The sequence below is a fragment of the Salminus brasiliensis genome, chromosome 6 (genome assembly GCF_030463535.1).
Source record: "Salminus brasiliensis chromosome 6, fSalBra1.hap2, whole genome shotgun sequence".
Lineage (NCBI taxonomy): Eukaryota > Metazoa > Chordata > Actinopteri > Characiformes > Bryconidae > Salminus > Salminus brasiliensis.
In genome coordinates this window covers 12,369,286-12,391,969 of record NC_132883.1, presented here as the reverse complement: position 1 = coordinate 12,391,969, position 22,684 = coordinate 12,369,286, and the positions used below count along the sequence as shown (strand labels likewise).

The window sequence follows — 22,684 nt, the reverse complement described above, 5'->3', positions numbered from 1 at the left end:
GTTGTCGTTGCTGGGACACAACCAGTAAGAATTTAGAAGCAACCTCAAGTCCTGTCATTCAAGTGAGTCTGGGGTGTCAGTGTATGTCTGGGTTATGCAAATTCTAATCATAGAGGGCCTGATTCCTGAACAGTTTTGCACTTTTCCTGCTCAAGCACACCTGATTCAACCCCTCGAAGCCAGCTTTTGTTGTTCTCTTAAAGCAGGGATATCAGCTAACTGTGCTGGACTCAGGCCCGCATTGCCCACCCCTGGTTTATAAAGAGCATAAGCCCCGCCCTGCCTCCACCCCACCCATTTGGAAGTTTTGATTTCCACTCAAGCTGGTAAAGAAAAAACCCTCAGGGGGCGAATCAGATTAATTTTATTGACATGTCAGTATGGTACTAAAATCATTACATCCTTATGAATGCCAAACCGGTGGCATCAAAAAATGTCATTTGATTGAAGTTTTCAAGTAAGAATTTTGTTCTACAGTCCTGCCCTTCCCATCCCGGCTGCCCACTAAAAACGCCTGCAATGCCTGGCCGTGTAAAACGTCCCACCCAAGGGACTGGCGTTTATGCTCAGCACTGCTGTGGTATGCTTTCATCTAACAATAACACAACCTCTTTCTCTGCCAGACTCTAAAACTCAAGCCCTGTCTAAGGGTTGCCCAGTTCTGCCTTTCCTAATGGTGGGAACTGCAAAGCTAAGCTTCCAGAGGTGTGATACATGTTCATTCACACGCAAGAACAGCAGAACACAGCATAAGGCACAGGGCTTCACTTTTGACCTACGTGCTCTCTCATGCTGTGTAGGGTAATTAAATCACAGGGGGGCTGGTACAGTAGAAAGGCCTGGAGGGGTGGAATTATTGAGTGAATGGCGTCAGCGCTGAAAGTGATCAGTAATCAGTGACGAGGACAAATTATCCAGCTGGATCATACAATAGCCGCCAGAAAAAGAACACATAAATATCCTTAATTATTTAAATAAATCATTTCTAAATGTAATTTCTATATTGGCCCACTAAAAAATAAATATAAATTTTAATTCTGATATAATCCCACAAAAACTAATAAATAAATTTCCAATTTCCATATAAGCCCACAAGAACGGCCGAGCCAAGCTGTCTTGTGCAGATTCTAGTCAACTGTCAGCCAACTGTTCTGGCAGACCAGCAATCTGACGGGTCTGTCACAGAACCAGTTTGCTCATAAACATAATTATGATGCATCATCGCCTTTTCGAAGTAAGTAGACATACACATATGTTGTTCACATGTTGCTGTGACAGTTGGAATACCAGTTGATCTCGTTTACAGTCAGAATTGTCCTCTCTTGCCTCCTGCAGGAGTGTTTTAACCACCGCAGTTACGTAGGAATGCACGTTGAGTTTGCAAAGCAAAACTGTGTGGTGTGTTTGCAGTGCATCGCCTGTGTGTTGTCATTCACATTCATGTTCTTGCATTGAGTGTGTGTCTGTAATTTCACCCGTTCAGTCATTACAGCTTCTAACAATGTGTTCATTTCAAAACCTGGCTCAAAACCATACAACATACAATTGATTGTGCAGCTATAGTGAATAAACAGTATTGCTAAAGCAAAAATAATGATTAATGTGAGGAATATAATATAACATTATCATATTGTAGGGAAACAGAAGAGCCAGGGGGAGGGAAATTGCTCATTGTCAACACATTATTTATCTTGCTCTCAACAACAGGTGCAATCTACAATGTAGAAAACCCTGGAGCCCAACCTAACCCACCCATAATAAACCCCAGCTCTTGTTTACCAGTCTGTGAACCAACATAGCCTCCTCCCCATGGCACACAGGCCCACTAATAACACAACAACTGGGTCAATTTAACACTAACTAACCCCAGAAACCAACAGTTTTTGCATTATATGCAAGGAGTGCTGTCACTACCATGAGCCCCAGTGGGTCACTCCGCCTCATAGCCCACCGCTGCTAATGAGAGCAGTGAACTTGCCTTATAAACACACTCCTTTTCAGGCTGGCCTGAGCTGCAGTGCCACAATTTAAGAAGTAATATAACATTTTGTTTTATTACTTGTATTTGTGGATGAACAGGAAGCCAAAATCCTAGGAAGAATTGAAGCAGTTGAACAGCATAGTGGATGATACTTTGATTCCCTGTCAAGCCTGTTACACCATTATTATACTAGTTAGAGCCATTGGAAAAGACTCTTAATGCTTCATTTCCCACCTCTGTACATAGACAAGATCATCTGCTAAAGACAAGATTTAATATATCTATATATGCTAGTATTCCTCTTTCCTAGTATGTTAAGCCATTGTTCTGATTTACACTTTTTTCAGCTGTCTGCTCGGCCATTCCTCTCTCTTTAGGTCACATTTCTAGACATTTCCCCATTCCTGGCTTGGGGCAGTCAGTTGTGATGGAGCATGGGGGGTTGAGGGTCGCTGTGCTCATTGCTTTGACTCTGTACAGATCTAATATGGTTGACAGCATCCGTTCCCGAGGTAGCAGTCTTGGGGGAATAGAGGAGAAAGGGGAGCTGACAGCTGCCCTGCAGCTCACCGTTGTGATCCAGCACCCCTCGTTTTCTTTTCCTCTCCTGTGTCATCTTCCATTATAGTTCCTGCAGTTTTTAGGCATCTGAGTCATTATGGTTTACTTATGACTGCATGCAAGAAAGCAAGGCCTACGAAGCCCAGCACTTGTGGGAGAGTGATTAGTGCTAGCAGTAGATTTTATGTGTATTTTTTGTGTGTTTTGTGGTGCTTTTTATGTCAAGTAGAGTAAAGTGGTCTTAGTACAGTAACAGTTAGCCAGTTAGGCCTGTAGCATCTGCTTTTCAGTTACCAGAATCATACTACTACATATACCAAAGGAATACTACAACAGTCTTCAACCTAAATCTCATTTAAATCGCATTTATAGCATATAGTTGATTACCATGGATGGTCGGTATTCTGTAAGAACAGAAATGTTCCCTGTGATTTAAAACATACAGTATACAGGCAAAAGTATTGGGACATCTGCTCAAGGGTCAGTTTAGGGAACAGTTTAACTCAGTCAAGTCAAATAGAAAGTGAAACAATGGTTCTACACCGATCAGTCATAACATTAAAACCACTGACAGGTGAGGTTATCTTGTTATTATGCTAACTGCCAGTTAGTTCTTGAAGTTGGAAACAAGAAAAATAGACAGGCATAATGATCTGAGCCATATTGACCAAATTGTGATGGCTACACAATGGCTAGATGGTCAGTGCATCTCCAAAACATCACATCTTGGATCAGAGCTGTTTTGGTGTACACAGTTTTAGGCAGGATAAGATAAAGTGTGACTGATTGGTGTATTTGCCGTAAATAAATCTAGTTGTTTTTTGGGTTAAATGAACAAACCATTTTTCTGCAGCATATTTTAAGTGTGTTTTGAGTCAATGAGTTTTCTGTTTAATGAAGGTAACCCTTTAACACAGACATTAATTTCAAATTGGCAGTAAATATTGGGACTTTCATTTGTAAAGAAGGTTAATGTAACAGTGCAATCTTGTAATCTTGGGGTGGCTTCATGATAGCTTTTTTTTGGTGATAACTCCTACACCAGTGACACCACGTTATCATTTGCAGCCTGAGTATGAACACACATTGACTAAGGACAGAGGCTCCATTAGTGAGCAACAGCCTTACGGCTGATGGTTCTAATTTATAATAATTACATAATCACATATTAATCCTGTTGTACTACATTAGAAATCATGACATTATGATAATAATACATTCTATTGGTGGACGCACTTTGTTCACCTAGTTTGACGTTCAGATTGGTACATGTGGGCTTCAGTCCCCCCGTCCACTTGTCAAACCCAAAATTGCATCCTTGTCTATACCATAATTGTATAGTTCTAAGGGATTCATGTGAGTCATTCTTTGAGTCAGATGACTTTAGGCAGCATATAAACATGCTAGCATTGCTATTCTGCAGATACTTGTTTATACCTGTAACACCAGTCCCGGTGGAGATGTGGTGAGTTATTAGCGGTAGGCTCTTCGTTTGTGCGTATTTAGTGTTGTCACTTCCTCTTTTATAGCAGAACATAAAACCCATATGAACATCACGGTAAAGTCCTAGATCAGTGACATCACCACAAGACTCGGCGCCAGGCCTCAGCAAACCCAGACCAGCCAGTAGTTTGTCAAAGCCATAAAAGCTATTTTAATCTAAAGGGACACTCTCTGCTAAATGGGTCTGCCTAATGAAATATACCAGCTTGGTAAGTGTGCCTGAATATGAGAGTGCATGTGAGTGAATGAACTTCATTAAGCCTCCGCTGAAACAAACAGGCCTTTGCGGTATCAGTTTGATTTTCCACTACACAAGCAATCGTGCACACGCACATGCTTTCCCCCCAATTTCCTCTCCTCTTACGTCACATTTATTTGCCTTTATTATTTGTATAACTCTGTGGAGGAAACTGCTGAAATGCGGAGTGCAGAGTGGTGCGAAGGCCCTCTCTCAGGAGCTGGATTTAGCTTGAGGTTAAGCGGTGGTCCACACGGAGCATTCGCAGGGCACACAAATGCAGTGCTGGGCATAAAGCTGGTGCTTCAGGTCTCTGAGGTTGGGCACCGCACATAGCAAGCATTCCAGGCATTTAACCAACAGGATGAAGACAAAAAGTGCTTAAATTGTTCCCTTCGAAAATGGGTAGTTTGCTTTTCGAGATATTCATCTCGGCCTCATGCCGGGCCTGACTGTTGAATTAGTGTGTCTGTCATCTGCCTCTCATCCGTAATTGATGGATTTGTGCTTCCATCAATAGCTTTGGGTGATACTGACCAGCGGACACTCAGAAACTCTTCTGCCTCTCTCTGTTCATAAACTATTTTATTCATACATTCCACTGCTTTTGTGAAGCTGAGCGGTATTATCTTATATGCAAGTGTCTTTAAAGGCGACAGCCTTTACACCCCAAAAACCCACAGTAGATCCTATAAGTCCTGTAAGTTATGAGGTAGGGCCTCCATGGATCACTGATCTCATTAGGTGCTAACCACAGAATACCAGAAAAACCCACCTGACCTGTCTGATGTTTTCGAGATGTTCTGACCCAGTCATCTAACCATCACAATTTGGCTCTTGTCAATGTAGCTTGCCCATTTTTTCCTGCTTTGGAAAACTGACTGTTCACTAGCTGTCTCATATATCCCACCTCTTGACAGATGCCACTGTACATGAAGATAATCAGTGTTTTTCACTTCACCTATCAGTGGTGCTAATGTTATGACTGGCCAGTCTATGGTATAGTGCTCTGAATGTAGGCATGTATTGTATCCTGTTTGGAAGGGCCTCTTCATTAGGCAGTATTGGGACTGTATAAAACAATTCAGATCAGTGTTATCTTGTGTAAGAAGGGTTTGACCTGTTGTGATTGTGCAGGTTAGAGCTTGTCCTGAGTGTAGGTGCCTGAGTGTGACTCTTCATGTAAGTAAGTCCTGCCTGTCTGATACAGAACTGTTATGTGGTGTCGTCGTTTGATCATTGTTGTTGACAGATCCTTGATTTGGTTTGGTTATCTAATACATTAAAGCATAAACAGCAATGTGATACGTTTTTTTTTATCCCAGTTTAGTCACTTATAATTCTTACTCAGTAGCTAGGATTTCCCTTATCACATGATGCCTGCATGTGCTTCCTCTGAGTCACATGAAGCCAGCCGACCCCATATTTTCAAACTGCCACTAAAGTAAAGTTATTGGACAGTGAACACGCTTGGAGGAGAGCACCAACTGCCAGTTCTGTTTGAACAGCTACTAGATGCCCACACTGACTAGCATTTCACGTATTGAAGGGGGAGAGGGAGGGCCATCTCTTTGGGCATTCTGACTGTGGATGGCTGTGAGTTTACCAATAATCAAATCGCAAATCTCTCGATGATAGGCCAACAGAGTTTGTTAAAATGACAGAATCCCATTGATTTTAATAAAGGGTCATGTTTCATAGAGACCAGGATAATGAGGTCCCATTGGCTCTGGCCTACACACTGATTTCCTGTAAACAGTCCATTGATAATGTAATTCCCTTTCAGCCCCTGGATTATTACACAATCCTCCTGTTAATTTTTTTCCCCCCGAAATGAAACACTGAAAGCGTAGGGTGAGTCAGACGGCAGAACCGGAAAGAGCGAGTTGGTGAGTCTGCAGGTAAGGGTAGGGCACACCACACACCGTGTCTGTGATATGCTAGGAGTTTCCAGGACAGAAAAAAGTGGGGAGGAGCTTTTTTGTGTCAGAGAAATGATCAGCCTTCAGAACAGGACAGGTACGTCCATCAGCCAATAACACATTGAGAAAGAAAGTGACGGAGAGACAGAGGAAGGCTTGTAGAGACAAAAGAACAGAGTGAGAGTGAGCGCGAGAGGGAGAGAGTTAATGAAAGGCAAGCAGGAGAGAAGCGTGAAGTGATGTTTTCTGCTAGGAACACACATGCGGTGTGCACGGCATGAGCATGGCTCTGAGGGCGCTGAAAGACTCTCTTGTTCCCATTTATGTGCAGTTCTCCCGGGACAAGTACATCATGGATGGAGCTCCGGAAAAGCTGCGCAGAGAGTTAGAGGAGGAACTGAAGCAGTGCAGTGAAGAACCACGGAGCCACGCCTGGTACCACGGAGCCATCCCCAGACAGGTACATTCACATGGGCATGTGGGTGAGGGCAGAGGGCGGGTGGGGGGGTTGTAGTGAAACCTAGATTTGGATGATCTGAGAAAAGATGGACAGCTAGATATAGGGAATAACTGCTGGGTGTGTTTTGTGTGTCTCTGTGCTGGTATCTGTTGAGCACTGGTTCTCAACTCCACACTATTAAAAACAATGGGCCAACAAGGTTTCTTTGTAGCCAAAGAAGAACCATATTTGGTTCCCTAAAGAACATTTAGATGAAGGGTTCTTTAAAGTGAATAAATATTTTGAAGACATTTTATAACATTTTTAAGTTCTGAAGAACTTTCGTATAATGCTAATGTTCTACTAATTAAAGGTACTACTTATTAAAACCATTAAGGAAGATGCTTAAGAGGATAGAATGGATATTGGAGTATTTTGCCTGGTCTAACGAGACTTCAGTGGTATATATGCTGGCCTACACTTCAAATCTTGATTCATGACCATTAAATCATAGCTACATAGCTACAACTTACACAAACCTAGCTTTTCAGAAGAGCATTGTAAAGGTCAGCTGTTGTGTTTAAAAATTGTGCAAAAAATAAAATTTGGGCAAATGGAGATGGTTTTGCAAACTGGTTAGTGAATAATTCATAATAGTTGCTAAATAAAGTTTTACAATGAATACCGTAAACAAACTCAAGGGGCTAGCAAGCCCTTCTTCACGTGCAAGACAGTGATATGATGCTGTAGGAGAACTCAGTAGATGTAGAAGAACATCTCTGAACTGAAGCTACTGGATTATGTCTGTAAGCAAGTGCTGAATTTCACTGCTGTTTTCTCCCTGCCTGGATGGAGTGATTGCACTGCTCTGGAGTCATGCCTCCTCTCTGGCAGAGGAACATTCGCTCTCTTTGTGAAAAATCATAATGAAATAAAGACATGTGGCTGTGTTTGCTACAGCCCATCCTTGACACAGTTCCAGTGCAGAAGGATGCAGTCCTGCCATGGTAGCTACACTTTAGCTATTAAAAACCTCTGACTCTGGTTATGCCTTACTGCTACTGTTCAGTTTGGTTGCTGAGTACATCACCCACAGGGCTGGTGCTGCTAGGCCCAGTTAAGCTGGAAGACCAGGGTTCATTTCCTGTCCCCAGCAACTGCCACATTAGGCTCTAATGGTTAATGTAGCAACAAACTGAGAACAGAAACAGAATCTGAACTTTAGTCAGTTCACAGGAGACAAACCTGCCTAGAACTGGTAGAGCCACATTTAAAAAGGAACACACACCAAATGGACTAAGAGCTTCAGTGTACAGTTGTGGTTTTGAAGTGCATGTTTTTCCACAACCTTTCTTCAGGACTATTTAGTAAAACCGAAAGACATATCTAAGGAATTAAGCCTGTTGTCCTGTTTAAGAGACTTCAGACATTTTAGTAGGTTTTCTTAATTCCATAAGAATTCCATTTTTCATAAAAATAATTATATAGCAAAAAGTAGAAATATACACTGGCCGATGTGTATGGCAGATAAAATGTACTATGAAATATTTTAATATTCAATATAGGGTTGAGACGTCAACCCTGGATTTAGAACAAAAATAGAGTACTATTGTTATTACTACACATACTGCATTGGGATCTGTGGGACCCAATGAGCAAATCTAAGCAGTCTTAGCAAAGCATAAGGGTTAAGGTGTTAAGATAAGCCAGTTGCAATTAAGTCTGCTACAATGCCTATCCAAAGCAGGCCTCGCTCAGAGCCATTACAAAAACACATGGCAGGTTGGGGGCTGTGCCCAATCTCTGTTCTTTCCCACGCTGGTTTGCAGGACTTGACTATGAGCCATGAACATGGTGATCCATCTCTCAGCACGCTCATTAAAGCCAGCTCTCATTGGTCAGTGCTGAAAAACTGTCATCAGATGCCCTGACATATAGTGTCTGTGTAACACTATACCATATATCATATAATGGCCAAGCGCTAGTAACTTTCAGAGCCCACATGGCTGTTGCTTACATGCTAAACATGCATGATCTAAATGTACTGAAGTCTGGGTATGAGCACACATCCAGCTAAACCCTGAACAATGAACCCTTTTCCCAAAAATGGTTGATTAGCCAGGAGATGTTTGGTGTCTGAAAGTAGCTTCTTTAGTTTTGCAGTTGAGCTATGATGTTTTTGTAGTAAATAAATAAAAATGGGTTCTCTGAGCGGTGCAATAGAAGGTGTTTTGGTTCCATAAAGAACCATTTTTGTAAAAGAGCTGTGAATGTGAAGAACCTTTCATCTGGTAAAGAGCATTTACAAGGACTTCTTCACACATATATCTCTTTTTACGTAAAGGGTTCTTAACGGAACCACAAATGACTTAATGGCATTGCTAAAAAACAACAACAACTCTGTAGCACATTTATCTATGAGAGTGTAAATGTATTAGATTAACACTGAAGCTCAACTGCAAACCAAAGAATTAGAATGTATGTCACACAAAAAGATTTTGGGTGCCATAGACTTCCATTACATTTCAGCTGTATTAACCTTGTGGACAGATCAGCTGGATCAGCTATGTTTAGGGTAAGAGCAGAATTGTGTCATTTTGATTGGTCTATGAAAGATGGAAGCCCATTCCCACAACTTAAAATATTTTTTATTTATTTCAAAAGCATAAAATATCTCAAAGTGGAAGTTTCATAAAATAATGAGAAAGTATCTCAAAATAATGAGAAAGCATTTCAAATAGTGAGAAATCATCTTAGATTGAGATAATAATGATCATAATGAAAATCCATTTAAAAATAATCAGATCATTTCAAAATATTGAGAATAAATCTCAAAATGTCGTTTAAGAAATCGTTTAAAATGAGAATATATTTAAAGAAAATATCTCCAAATAATAGGAAATCTCAATATATTGAGAAAATATACTAATGACTTCTCAAAATGCATCTCAAAATAATATTAACATGGTAGTCTCAGTATAGTATTTACCAAAAGAACAAGCTTGAGGAGTTTGAGGGGTTAAATGTCTCAAAAGCTTTGACATGTTCATGAAGATGGACATGTCTCTGTGCACGGTGTCAATCAACAGTTTGTAAGAAGAGCTCCTGAGCGTGAAACACACCTTGGAATTACACGTTATTCGCCTCACAAAGCCCCTGGTAGCACGTGGGCCGCACCGAAGGTCATATTTAGCCACAACATCAGGCTACTTTCAACAGGAACGAGTCAGACCTGCTCAGCCGAGGCTGATCAAACAAACAACAGACTGGGGGAAAAGGAAGGCAGCCGTTCACGGAGCCTGTTGCCCTTTCTATAAATGGCAGGCATAATGATTTTTGATTGATCTCAAAAAAGGAGGCTGGAACTTTCTGGGAATGCTGCGCGAGTCCCTGCTGCTGACAAGGAAATGAGTCTTTTTTCCAGCCTAACATTAAAATTGCGTGCCACTGGGCAAGTAGAAACCTGCATTACAAAAGTGAACTAGTTGAACAGCATAGCGTAGATAAATCAGTGCAGCATAAATCAGTACGTAAATTATGTCTGAGAACAGCTGCTTTGAACAACCTCAGTGTGAACAGCGTAGAGATCTTGACCACACTTGAAAACTACAGGTCCTGCTGCTATTGATACCCAGGGCAGCTCAGTAGAGCCTTTTCTTTTTTTATCCTGAATAAACATATAAAGAGTTTCAGTAATCAAAAGTACATAGAAATAGAGATTACTTTAAAAAAGCCAAAACAGAGAGCCAGTGTGTCCCTGTGTCACGTAAAAGACCAAAGGTCAAGTATGTTAAATCCTTCAGTGACAGCTTAATCGCTTCCTTTGTCGAAAACCAATTAAACCCAGCAGCACTAAATGTTTGCTTTTTGGTCACTGGTGGTGTCCCTGCTTTTGTACCCGTTAAACAAAGCATGTTGTCGTTGTCATGCAGAATCCTTGTATCTCCATTTTTGTTGCTTTTAACTTTTTTTTAGTTTTTTGTCCCTTTCATTGTGTCCCTTCATCTGTAAAGTTGCCGTTATAGAGATATCAGGGTTTTTGTGTGACAGTGACTGTATGTTCAACGCTCACGTGAAAAACAAGCTTAAAAAATCTATCATGTATAGCATTAGAAGTTCCTATTACAGTCTTTGTGCAATTTGGTCAAATACTGTATCAATAAAGGATACATAATTCACATATTTTTTAGGATATCTTGCACATCTTTTCTTTGTATGCCAAACCTAAGGTATAAAATCTGTGTAGTTTTAAATTCCAATATATAGCATATCTGAGAAAATCTGCTAAAGATTGGCCTCAGAGATCTCAGAGTGATGCAGAAACCTTGGGTGTGTGGATTTTTAAGTAGAATTGATTATAGTCATGCTCTTTTAACTGGACTTCCCAGGAAAACAATACCTTCTTTAGAGCAGTGGTCTCCAACCTTGCTTCTGAAGAGTCTATATAGTAGCTATATCACAAACCTAATTCACCCCATCAGATTTAACTACTTACTGCCTTCAGAAGTTCTTGATTGGCTAAACAGGGTGTGTTATATTTGGGTTGGGGGGTTATTGCTCAAGAGTCTAGAATTTGCATTTGTATAATTTGTGGATTACTTGTATATTACTGGTTTAGATTCAATCTTAAAGTTCTTTTACTTTCTAAAGATCTAATTGGCTAAGCCCAAATCTTAAGATTATCAAGTTCTGGCCTTTTGCAAACTGTGTAAATAAAAAAAGTGAAGACACCCCTTTTGATATCATTGTTATAAAATACATTAAAATATTTTTTATAAAAATATATTCATTAATATATATTAAAATACATATACAATATATAACAAATTTGTTGTATACTTTTACAAAACAAAACATAAAAAATCTATTTTTTTTTATGTATGTATTTGTTTGTTATCTTTGTATGTTTCAGTTTATGTTAATTACAAAGGTTAATACTCGTAACTAGTAACTTAATTTAGTATTTCCCATCCAAATATGAAATTACTTCGGAAACCACTGGCTTCAAGTTAGTCCAACACCCCTCTCTATGTGCGATTGTTCATCAGGTGGCTGAGAACTTGGTCCAGCGCGATGGTGACTTCCTGATCCGAGACTCTCTGTCCAGCCCGGGGAACTACGTTCTGACCTGCCAGTGGAAAAACAGCCCCCAGCACTTCAAAATCAACAAGCAGGTGGTGGCCATGAATGAGGCCTACTCGCGCGTGCAGTACCTGTTCGAGAAGGAGGGTTTTGACAGTGTTCCCGCTCTGGTCAGATACTACGTTGGCAATCGTCAGCCTGTCTCTGAGGTAGTGGGGGCCATCATCTTCCAGCCCATCAACAGGGCCCTGCCGCTCAGGTGCCTGGAGGAAAAGTATGGAGTGGGCTCTATACGTGTGGAGGCCGGCCACAGAGAGAGGAAGAACCAGAGCTCCAAGCGACTGAGCTTGAACATCATGAACGGACATGTCCCCGATCACACCCTCGGCCGTGGGAACCTGCTTAGGTAAGGAATGAGTTCAAATCGTACTTTCACCTGCTTCCCGGTCCCACCAGTTATTATGGGTGTGAAAATGCATCGATGCATAATGACGGTTGATGTATGGTTTTTATGCATCGTGAGGCATTAAATGTAATGGAGGCGTTTTGTATGCTGGTTGACAACAGTAGCCAATGGTTAACAAACTGCATTGCTAGACACAAGAATTGTTTATCACAGCTATTTTTAATAATAAAATAAATTATTTATTATACATTGATATTATCTTATATCTTCTAATAGTACCCCTTTATGAAAGCAATAAGTCAGCCTGACAATGTATCCAAGGCCCCTTAATCATAGTAACATCATACTAATGCATAGCCTTGTGTGGCTTATTGCTTTTACACAACCGTGACAAAACACATCATAATGAAATTCAATAAATCAGTATCCGACCACTGTTAGCTGAAAATGCAGAATCAGATATGGGAGATGAAAAAGAATAAATCTGATCCAATCCTGTAATGAATTTTTAACAGCACATACACACATACACACACACACTGTAATGTCCTGCTGTTTACTGTGTATTTCTTCCTGTGGGATAGTAGAGTGTTTGAGTAGTTTGCATGACGGCCTGCTTTAAGATGCTCGCTCCAATTAAATTTGCCATTCAAACAGCTCAGCTGCATCGGGCCAATAATCATCAGGCAATGCTCAAGGTTTTTACACTCTGTATTAGACAATACTACAGATTTCAATCAGTATCAAAAAAAAAGGAAAAGTGGTACTACACTACATCTTAAAATATTCTTGGACTCCCTTTCTAATGAATGCATTCAGCTATTTTAAGTTGCATCCAAACACAGCTTGTCTAGTCCCAGTACAGAAGAACTGTAAATAGAATTAGACTCTCTGGAGCAGATGACTTGAACAATGGTGTTGGCACCATGCCTAATGCCAGATGTAGGCTGGAGAGGAATTGAACTGTGGGGCAGTGGAACTGTGTTCTCTGGAATGGTGGTGCTCCATCCAATTCCTTTGGAAGGAGTTAGTGAGTTGCGGGTTAAGGTGAGGTGATGATCATCCAACATTCTGACCTAATGCTTTTGATTCAACCAAATCCTCACAGCATTGCTCCAAAATCTAGTAGAAAGTCTTCTCTGGACAGTAGAGACAGTTACTCCAACAAAAGCAGGATAAACCCTTTTTAATACCCTTGATTTTGGAAGAAAACTTGTCCATATAGTATATCTCTATAAAATGCACCAGTTCAATATTCAGTTAATAACCTGCTTTATTTTGTGCATTCTGCTGTTTTTATAAACCCTATGGTAAAAACAAAACCCCCATAGAAAAATCTTGTTGCGTCACATTCGTTACCTGTATAAAAAGTAACTCCAGTCACGTTTGCATATGTAATGTACCTTTACAAAGAATTTCCATTTATTACAAATAATTAGTAATTAATGATTAGATTCAAATTGTGGGGAAACTTTATTTCACTAAATCAGTTCCTAAAGAATCATAATCAAATGGAAACACTGAATCAGGGATTTACAGCCTTACCACTTGCCATACCCAGAGCCGGTGTGGCAAGTATGCAGAGAACTAGGCGCTTGGCAAGTGTACTGTAAGTGTGATGTGAAAAAGATCACACAGGAACTAAAAGAACTGAAGTCCTGTGTGATCTCAGAATGTGTTGTTTTAATGTTAAGCCAGCCGAGATAAGTACATGTCTACCCCTAAAGAAAAGAAATCTTTCTGTGGCTAAGGAGGGGATAACCCGTGCGTGCCTGTGTGTGTCAGTGAGTAAAGCTGAAGAAAGAAAAACCAACATGATGCAAAAAAATGCCAAAACAAACCATGACAAAAAATATCCCAACGAAATTACAAGCTTCTACTGAACAGAAGACCCACACACATGCACAGTGTAGAAATGCTAGCCTCTCCGAGACTGTTCAGAAGCTTTCTGTTTTCAGAGAGACCTTGAGACTAACTGATCCAGGTTTGTCCTTCACAGCACCAAAGACAAGTGCGGGAGCCAGCCGGCGTGTCTGAACCACGTTCAGGAGCGGAGAGGCACGCTGAAGACCCATCAGTCCGAAAGCTTCCTTCCGCTGGGTGAGCATGCTAACGTCCACTTTCATCCTCACTGATGCGCTGTCACGCTCCCTCTCTGATGCTCTGCTGCACTGACAGCCTTGAAAACCAGCTATTTTCCTTCTCGCATGTTCACTCTGTAGCTCGGCAAAAGTATTTTTCCTCAAAGTCAACACAAAGTTCACTTTCAGTTGTCGAGAATCTGATGTGTGAAGTGAGACATGGAATTTGAATGCTATGTAATTGTTTGGAGGAGGAAGCTTCTGCAGGGGGGGAATTAGAATGGAAGAAAAACAGGAGCAATGTTCACGTCTTTCCATTTGACAGGGCTGGAGAGTGGGAAGTCATTTGGAGTTTTGCATTTTGAGTCAAAGCTTGAAGCTGTAATTTTTGCCTTTCAATTCAAACTCTTCTCAGCACATGAGCTTGAATGCATACCTACCCCCCCACACACACACACACACTCAAATCAGAGTGTCTATAAAGGGCTGTCAGTGATGATGATAAATATTTAAATACGATATCATGAATTATTCATGTGTCTTCTTTGGCTTCCAGGCTCCAGACCGCAGGCCCAGGCCCACCATATGGAGACACGGTCGTGCTCCAAGTCTCCAGTGTTCAGAACTGGCAGTGAACCTGCCCTCAGCCCTACGGTTCCCCGCAGAATGGCCTTTGAGACCCAGCCGGGTGAGGCTATCCGGGGCTCTGACAGCCAGCTGTGCCCCAAGCCGCCCCCTAAGCCCAGCAAAGTGCCCTCCGCGAGGATTCCTCGCTCTCCACGTCTGCAGCCCCTGGCTCCTCCAGTACCTCCAGTGAAGCCCCAGAAGCAAAGGCCTTCTCCCCAGCAACAACAGCAGTCAGCCACCCCGGCCAGTCCAGAGCTGAGCTACTGTGAACTGAGCCCCTGCAGCCCTGCTGAATGGGAAAAGATCAACAGCCTTCAGGTGAACGCTAACGGTTATGTAGAACGCCTGAAGACGGACGAGGAGCAAAGGAATAGTGGTGGAAGCGCCAAGCTGGACCGCAGCTCCTACCATCATGCTATCGAGGCCCTGGATAACGGCAGTGAGGAGGAAGAAGAGGGGGAGGACAGAGAGCAAAGTTGGGTAGACCGAGAAGCAGTAGAAAAAGATCAGGCTAAAGGTTTCCGGAGGCCTGTGTTTGAGACGATTTCCGCATTCAGACCAGGTGACAATGACTTTAGGCTTCTGCCGTCAGAGAATAAGCCACTGGAGATGTCTGTTCTGAAGAAAGCCAAAGAACTTCTGGTCAGTCAGGACCCCAAGACCATCGCTAAGCACATCCTGCAAGCAGACTGTGAGGTATGCTTACAAGACATCATTAAAATAGACTTCCACTTACCTCAGCTGTAAGCAGTCAGCCTAGAAGTCAGCTTTTTACCCATTTGCATTGTCACAAGCTAATGGCTAATGTAGCTAACAAGTGATGGAAGCTTATAAGTTTTTACTCGTTCCTTTTTTATTTTAACCTTGAAAATGCTTACAAATCTCCAGCAATGCCACATCCATCCATGGCTGGGAGTCCAAGGAGCCTATTTGGCCTTACTCTGTCTTGGTCCCTCAGCTTCAGCACTCAGCACAATGCTAGGCAATGTGTGCATCTGTTAGCTGATCTAACAGAGTTGGCAGTTCTACTCCAGGCACGTTCAGCTGTCCAATGAGGTTGTGTTAGCAGCAGTTCATATGCAGTAAAAGTGGCTGGCTGTTTTCACATGCCTCAGAAGAAGCACATGCTATCCTTCACCCTCCCAGTGCTGGTAGTATATGTAACAGGGGGAGTCCTAATTAGTGGTTGAGAATTGGAAATGACTGATTTGGACAGAAAAACATGTTTTTGGCCATGCACCATATGCAAATGTAGGAGACAGATACTGTAATACAGTGCCAAACATTACTGTAGCTCCAGTGCACAACTAGAGATTCAGACCTCAGACAGTGATGTGTTTAATCTACCTTTAGATGCAGAGAGTTGAACCTGTTGGAATCGGGGTTACTGAGAAAACGCTGCTCTCTGACCGTGAAAACCTTGGGGCAACCCACAAACCAGGGTTTTCCAAGCATCTTCTAATGAAATGGCAAAGAATAAACCACCCATCCACACCCACAGCTTGAATACAATCAGTAGTGACAGGTCCATAATTAGCATTTTCCATGTGACTCTGGCTTGTTCAGGCAGTAAGTTAAGGACTGGTTCTTCCTGCCAGTCTGGTGGAGTCTAGAATGGTGGCAGGGTCCAGGTCAGAGAACATGGGCTAAATGAGGAGCAATCACTACAATTTGTTTGAGATCACAAACAGTGTCGCAACAAAGAAGTGTCTTTGTAACTCATGACTGGTGTCCAGTTTTCACATAAAGGTGATCTGTCTGAGGCTGTTTGTCTGGACGTTTGTAAATTAGATCACAGACGGGTTATTTATACACGCCTCCACACTAAATATATGAATGAGAAAATAAGATGGAATCTAACCCACAACATCTCTTTGTAGTCTTTTGCAAGAACATTGGTTCACAGTGCTGTGTGTGCACTTTCCAGGTTGCCAGGGTACTGAATGTTTCCGAGGAGATGAAAGGTCAGATGGGTGTGACCTCCGGGCTGGAGCTGGTGACCCTTCCTCATGGAAGGCAACTCCGTCAGGATCTCCTGGAAAGGTAAACAGTATGCCATCAGTCTCCACCACAGCTGACGCAGATACACCAAATAATCAGTGTTTGGTCATTATATATATACACACACACACACACACACACACACACAGTGGCATGCAAAAGTTTGGGCACTATTAAGTATCTGTTGCTGTGAATGGTTAAGTGAGTAGAAAGTGAGCTGATCTATAAAAGATGTTTAGGTTTGCAGTTATAGAGTTAAAATAGGAAAGGAGCACATGTGACAGTTCACAGATCTCAGATCTCTTTTAACAAGGCCTTAGACCTTAATTAGCTTGTTAGGACTGTGGCTCACAGTTCTCGTAAGGAAAGGCCAGGAGATGCCAATCTCAGAACAACAATCATTGACTCCTAAGTGATGTTTTGAAAAAAGAAAACTTTTTGGAGAAGGAACATGCCTGAAGCCCCGTCTCCCAATCTCACGTCTTATAAATACCATCTCTACCTTGTTCACCCTCCACCACCACGTCTCCTCCATTTTTTTACTTCGTTATCTCTCATTCCTGTCTTCCTATCACAAGCAAAAGCCACTTAAACTCCAGCCCAAAGTTCCTCTGAGTTCTCTCCTCTCTCTGCAGTCTCCTCCCAAATCATCCAATGCTGATGGCATGGTCCAAATAAGCAAATCAGATGCCTAGAAGACACTAGGCTAGAAGAGCTGATAGGCTAGAAGAGCTGAAGAGAACTGTTTCCTCAGTTCTCATGCTTAAGAAATAGCAGTTAACAGGAACAATGGAGGTCAGATTTAGATCTGGAAGAGAGAGAGAGATGTTAATAGGATTGCTGCAACTGCAAATCATCCCCTCCCCCCCTACAAAAGACCTTCAGGAAGATTCAGCAGATGGTGCACTGTTCTACTGTAGAACTTTTTGGAAAAAAAAGGTGCATAATTTCATGAAAAGAAAACATCTCCAAATGTTACGCACTGGGGTGGTCAGTCATGCTTTGGGCTTGCATAGTAGCCAGTGACACAGGGAGTGGATTTTGGAAGCAAGCACACATTACACTGTCTGTAAAGAAGCTTACCTTCATGCAGGGACCCCAACCTTTTGCTTTAGGCCCTTTTTCTTTTTTATTGTTTTAATATTTAAAAAAATATATATCTTCAACTTCATGCAGTAGTGAGTTTAAAAATCAGGTCACCTTTGACTCGTTTAGTTAGTCTTGCTAGACTTGTACAGCTTTAATATCATGTGAAATTTCGTCAACACTACATACATCACATACATCTTTCTCTCCATATCTTTATTCAATACAGGCATAATACCATGGCGATTGGGGTTGCCGTGGACATCCTGGGGTGTACAGGCAGTCTGGACGAGCGAGCGGCCACACTAAACCGGATCATACTGGTCGCCCTGGAACTGAAAGACTCCATGGGAGACCTTTATGCCTTTTCCTCTATAATGAAAGCACTGGACATGCCTCAGGTAGCACACACTCAGCAACCCCCTCCTCTATGCCACAGACAAGCTGAGCTAAATTGGACACAGAAACAGAAAGATTGACACAGATGCTCGGTTAGTGATAAGACTGTTGGAAATAGGCTGACGTCTTTCTGATCTTCCTTCTGCTCACAGATCACAAGACTGGATCACACATGGACCACGTTACGCAGGAAATACACACAGACCGCCATCATTTATGAGAAATCTCTCAAGCCGTTCTATAAAGGGCTGTATGAAGGGAGTGGTAAGTGTGTCTTTTGTAGTACATCATGTGCCTGTCACATCTATAAATATCCACAGACATGAATGAATGGGACTGCAGTTTAGATCATTAAAGTGAAAGTTGAGTGAAAAATCTAATTTCCACAATTGTTTTCCTCATTGTTCCACAGAATCCTCACTACTGCATTTAACAGCACACCTTTGTCCAAAAACAACCAACTCTTAAGGTGCCCTAGAATGGCAAGCTGTATTTTTCGCTGGCAAAGTTGAGTTCGATACGTGGAGGTGACATACAATGAACCTCAAAGACTTTATTCGAAAGTCAATCCAGCAGCACCAAAACAGAGCTGTAAATTCCAAAAGCCTGTGTTACATTTTGAGGGTTGTAACAGGGTTGTAAATAGGCTTGTAAAAATGCATTTGAGCATTTTTTGGCCACATACTTTTTACAAAACACATTTTCTACATCAACAAACAACTTAAAATACTGTATAAGTGCATTCTTGAGCACCTTTAAGACAGTTCTGCTGCAGAACATTTCATTTTTAGAACCATTGTCTGCAAGTCGACATGACTGTGCCAATCCTTACTGAGCTTCAGGAACTGAACAGGCTTCTCTTGCTCTCTGCAGCGGAGGTTCCACTGAGCAGCGCCACTGTGCCCCTGCTGATGCCTCTCCTCACCCTGATGGAAAGACCTGCAGTTGCCTTTGAGGGCATGGAGCTGTGGGAAAGCAACGACCAGGGCTGTGAGATTATGCTGCGCCATCTAGAGGAGGCCCGTGCTGTTGCAAGAAACGCTGACACCTACTCCTACAACGCTCAGCGCGTCCTGCAGGGTAAGACCAGTAGTTGAGGATTAGGGAGGCACTCTGGCATTTGGAGAAACCTGCTCACCTTGATTGTAGAGCTGAGGGATGTGGAACAATATTGTGATAACGATAATCTCCACAACTGTTAAACTGACCAATTACAGTAATGGAAACACCAGAAATGACTGCTTGCTTACTGCTTAGCTATTGTCTTTTTGGAACTACACAAATCTCTTGTTTGACAGAAACACAACTAAGTTTGGCCAGTCCAACTCAAAGTAGTAGCGTTCACCTTAAAAATGTAAAGACCTTGCTGAACTACTTTTAACTTGCATATTATCTTAATGAATGCTGATGGCATAATTCTGCATTATTGGTCACTGCAGTAGTCAGCCTACATAAAGCCAGACTCACTAGAAGAGAAAGTGTGGCATAACAGCTCAGAATCATATAAAACATAACTGCATCCCCAAAAGAAGGTACCTTGAGGGAAACAGCTACACATTGATGGTGGGTCAGGGAGGGAGACACGCCCAGTATGCAAATAGATGGTGCCAGGAGCCAATAGGAAAGGGGTGTGTTTTATTAATTAAGATTGCACTGCCAAACATTAGACACGTAAATTCATCACCAAGCCCCGGAAATGCACTCCGAAGCCCCAAACTGTCAGTGGCCAATAAAATGAGTTGTAGGCGTGGCCAAGTCAGAATGTACCTTGTGTGTAAAACCAATAGCCAACAACATACTTCTGTGAGTGTAGACATGTGGCATTAGTTGGGTCTTTAAGGTGTTGAACTTTGACAGTTGTTTCATTGCATCACTGGTTCTGTGTTCAAGCCTTCTTGGCTTACCACTACTACTACCACCACCACTGTGATTCCAACTAAGACACACCACCACATTCAGCACTCAACTATAGGAAACTTGCAGATTTGTAAACACTTGCACCATCAAACAGCTCTTAATATCCTTTCCGTTTTCTTCCCTGTAGACTTTCGCCCTAATGAGGACATGCTGGAGATCCTGAAGACAGACTTCCAGCTCCGCCTGCTGTGGGGCAGTAGAGGGGCTGCTGTGAACCAGACAGAACGATACGACAAGTTCAAACTCATTCTGACCGCACTGTCCAGAAAACTAGAGCCGTCTGTCAAACACACTGAGCTGTGAGGACAGCAGACCTGAATCAGCTCAAAGAGCTCTGTACCAGCAAAGGAAAGGCTTTCTAAAACCCCCTGAACCCCACCCGCTGGACTGGACATGGTGGTGTGGAAGATGGATGAGGCCCTTTCAGGACTGCTGTGGTACCATAGACTTTCCAGAAACAAAAGTTATCTGTCTGAAGACTTAATCCATTTCTATACACACAATTCGGAATAAGCACTCTTCTGATAAGTGCGCAGGACCAGAAGTGACTGCTGTGTGGATCTCAAAGGCAAGATCACGCGTACGAGTGGATGAAGTATTTAAAGAAACAAAGATACAGGCAGAGAGCGAAGGGCGAGGAAGCAAAAAGCACCTGGCTCATCGTTTGAGGGCCAAGGGCTGCGTGGGGAAAGAGGGTGAAGGCACATGAAGGGGCTTTGGAGGACTATGAAAGTACGGTCATGAAGGGCATTTTGGAAGTGTTCTGACATGAATATATGTAGTGTTTGTACATTAACAGATGTCTAGATAGGTCTGGAATCATAAAGTGTAGTGATTCACATTGGTCAGCTGTGTATCTTGAAAAGCATACATGGACATGGTGTAAATATTTGTTCTGATGATTGTGATGAAAGTATGTGAATGCTAGTCTGTGTTATATATTTTATTCTTATGTGTCACTGACCTGTAAATAGTCCAACAGTTTATTATCTTTCTATGAAATGACGGTGCCAGAACTGTATAAACAAATGTCTAAATAAAAATGTCTAACTCAACAAATGCAGGTTTTTGTTGTGCTAATGTGGGAATGTACTCTCAGAGAACGGCCGGGTCAGACCTTATTAAATGTGCTGCCGGTGTCGGCGCAAACACCTCGAATCACCACAATGGCAGCTTTACAGGAGATGGAAAGACCCTGTTAACTTTGCATGAACGTTCATGTAGGAAGCTTGAAAGGTGAAAAAGGCCAAAAATAAGATTGAAGATTTTCTGTAAATGAAGGTCTGTAATTATAGCACTATGTTTTCGTGGCACTGCTGCCCCCCAGTGACACTTCAAATCATCCCACCCAATACTACTTAATCAGAATCAGCTGGATTGCTTCTGCTGTCTAACTGTTCATCATTTCAAAGGTTGATTCTGCTCAAATACTACTTTATCCAGCGTCCGTGAGACAAAAATCAAGAGCTTTGTAGAGGTGATATTGGAATCAGGGCTATTTCCAGTATTTTCTGCACATTTTATGTTTCTGATTGTAACATAATATTAAAAATAACACTTAGTGTCGTGACTTTTACACACTGTTTATTACTATTTGCAATATGTTAAATCATGATCTTTATTTATGCTTCAGAATGTGCAGAAGTGTAGTGAATGACGTGCACACTAAAGGACACAAAGTATTGGGACAGCTGCTCCGTTGTTTTTCTGAAATAAAGGCTATTAAAGAGAGTTCATCCTGCTTTTGTTGGAGTAACTGTCTCTACATTTACATTTAAGGCATTTAGCAGAGGCTCTTATCCAGAGCGACTTACAAAAGTGCTTTACTGTTTACCCAAGAAAAACCTCAGCTAGTTTGAATAGGCAAAAAATCAAAGATGCCTCTAAGTTTAGACACTACTAAACACAACATGGAGATCACTCAGCTATTCACCCAAGTATTCTCTGAAGAGCTGGGTCTTCAGTCTGTGTTTGAAGACAGTGAGTGACTCTTCTGTTCGGACACCCAGGGGAAGCTCGTTCCACCAATTTGGTGCAGGACAGAAAAAAGCCTGGACGCTTGTCTTCCATGGATTTTGAGGGATGGCTGGTCGAGCCTTGAAGCTACTGTTCCTGGAAGGCTTGTATTACTGAGGTTAGGATCTTGGATGATCACCCCTCCAACCCATTCTCAACTCATCCCAAAAGTATTGGATGAAGCCCTATTATTCCCAAGAACACAGTTCCACTGCCCCACAGCTCAATGTGCCTCACCTGGCATTAGGCAGGGTGCAAATAGATTAATGAGAGTCCTATTCTATTTGCAGCACTTCTCTACAGGGACTAGAAAAGCTGTGGGCAATTGGTGGAACTTAAATGAACTTTTATTAAAGGGGAAGTCCACAAACATTTGACCACAGCATGCATGATATTATGATTGCAATTAAAACTGCAGTGTTTAT

The 22,684-nt window shown here is 41.9% G+C and overlaps 1 protein-coding gene across 4 annotated transcripts in view; it reads left to right on the top strand.

Annotated features, from left to right (window-relative positions):
• The window catches only part of bcar3 (BCAR3 adaptor protein, NSP family member), a 69,772-nt gene extending 48,470 nt beyond the window's left edge, over nt 1-21,302 (top strand). For all 4 annotated transcript variants that reach the window (XM_072681639.1, XM_072681641.1, XM_072681642.1 and 1 more), the window contains 9 exons: nt 6,537-6,665; nt 11,693-12,132; nt 14,132-14,232; nt 14,770-15,536; nt 16,768-16,883; nt 18,157-18,328; nt 18,479-18,590; nt 19,200-19,406; nt 20,371-21,302. In XM_072681639.1, the coding sequence (XP_072537740.1) occupies nt 6,537-6,665; nt 11,693-12,132; nt 14,132-14,232; nt 14,770-15,536; nt 16,768-16,883; nt 18,157-18,328; nt 18,479-18,590; nt 19,200-19,406; nt 20,371-20,546 (2,220 nt within the window). In that variant the 3' untranslated portion in view covers nt 20,547-21,302. The remainder of the gene's footprint in view (nt 1-6,536; nt 6,666-11,692; nt 12,133-14,131; nt 14,233-14,769; nt 15,537-16,767; nt 16,884-18,156; nt 18,329-18,478; nt 18,591-19,199; nt 19,407-20,370) is intronic.
• The last annotated feature ends 1,382 nt before the right edge of the window (nt 21,303-22,684 follow it).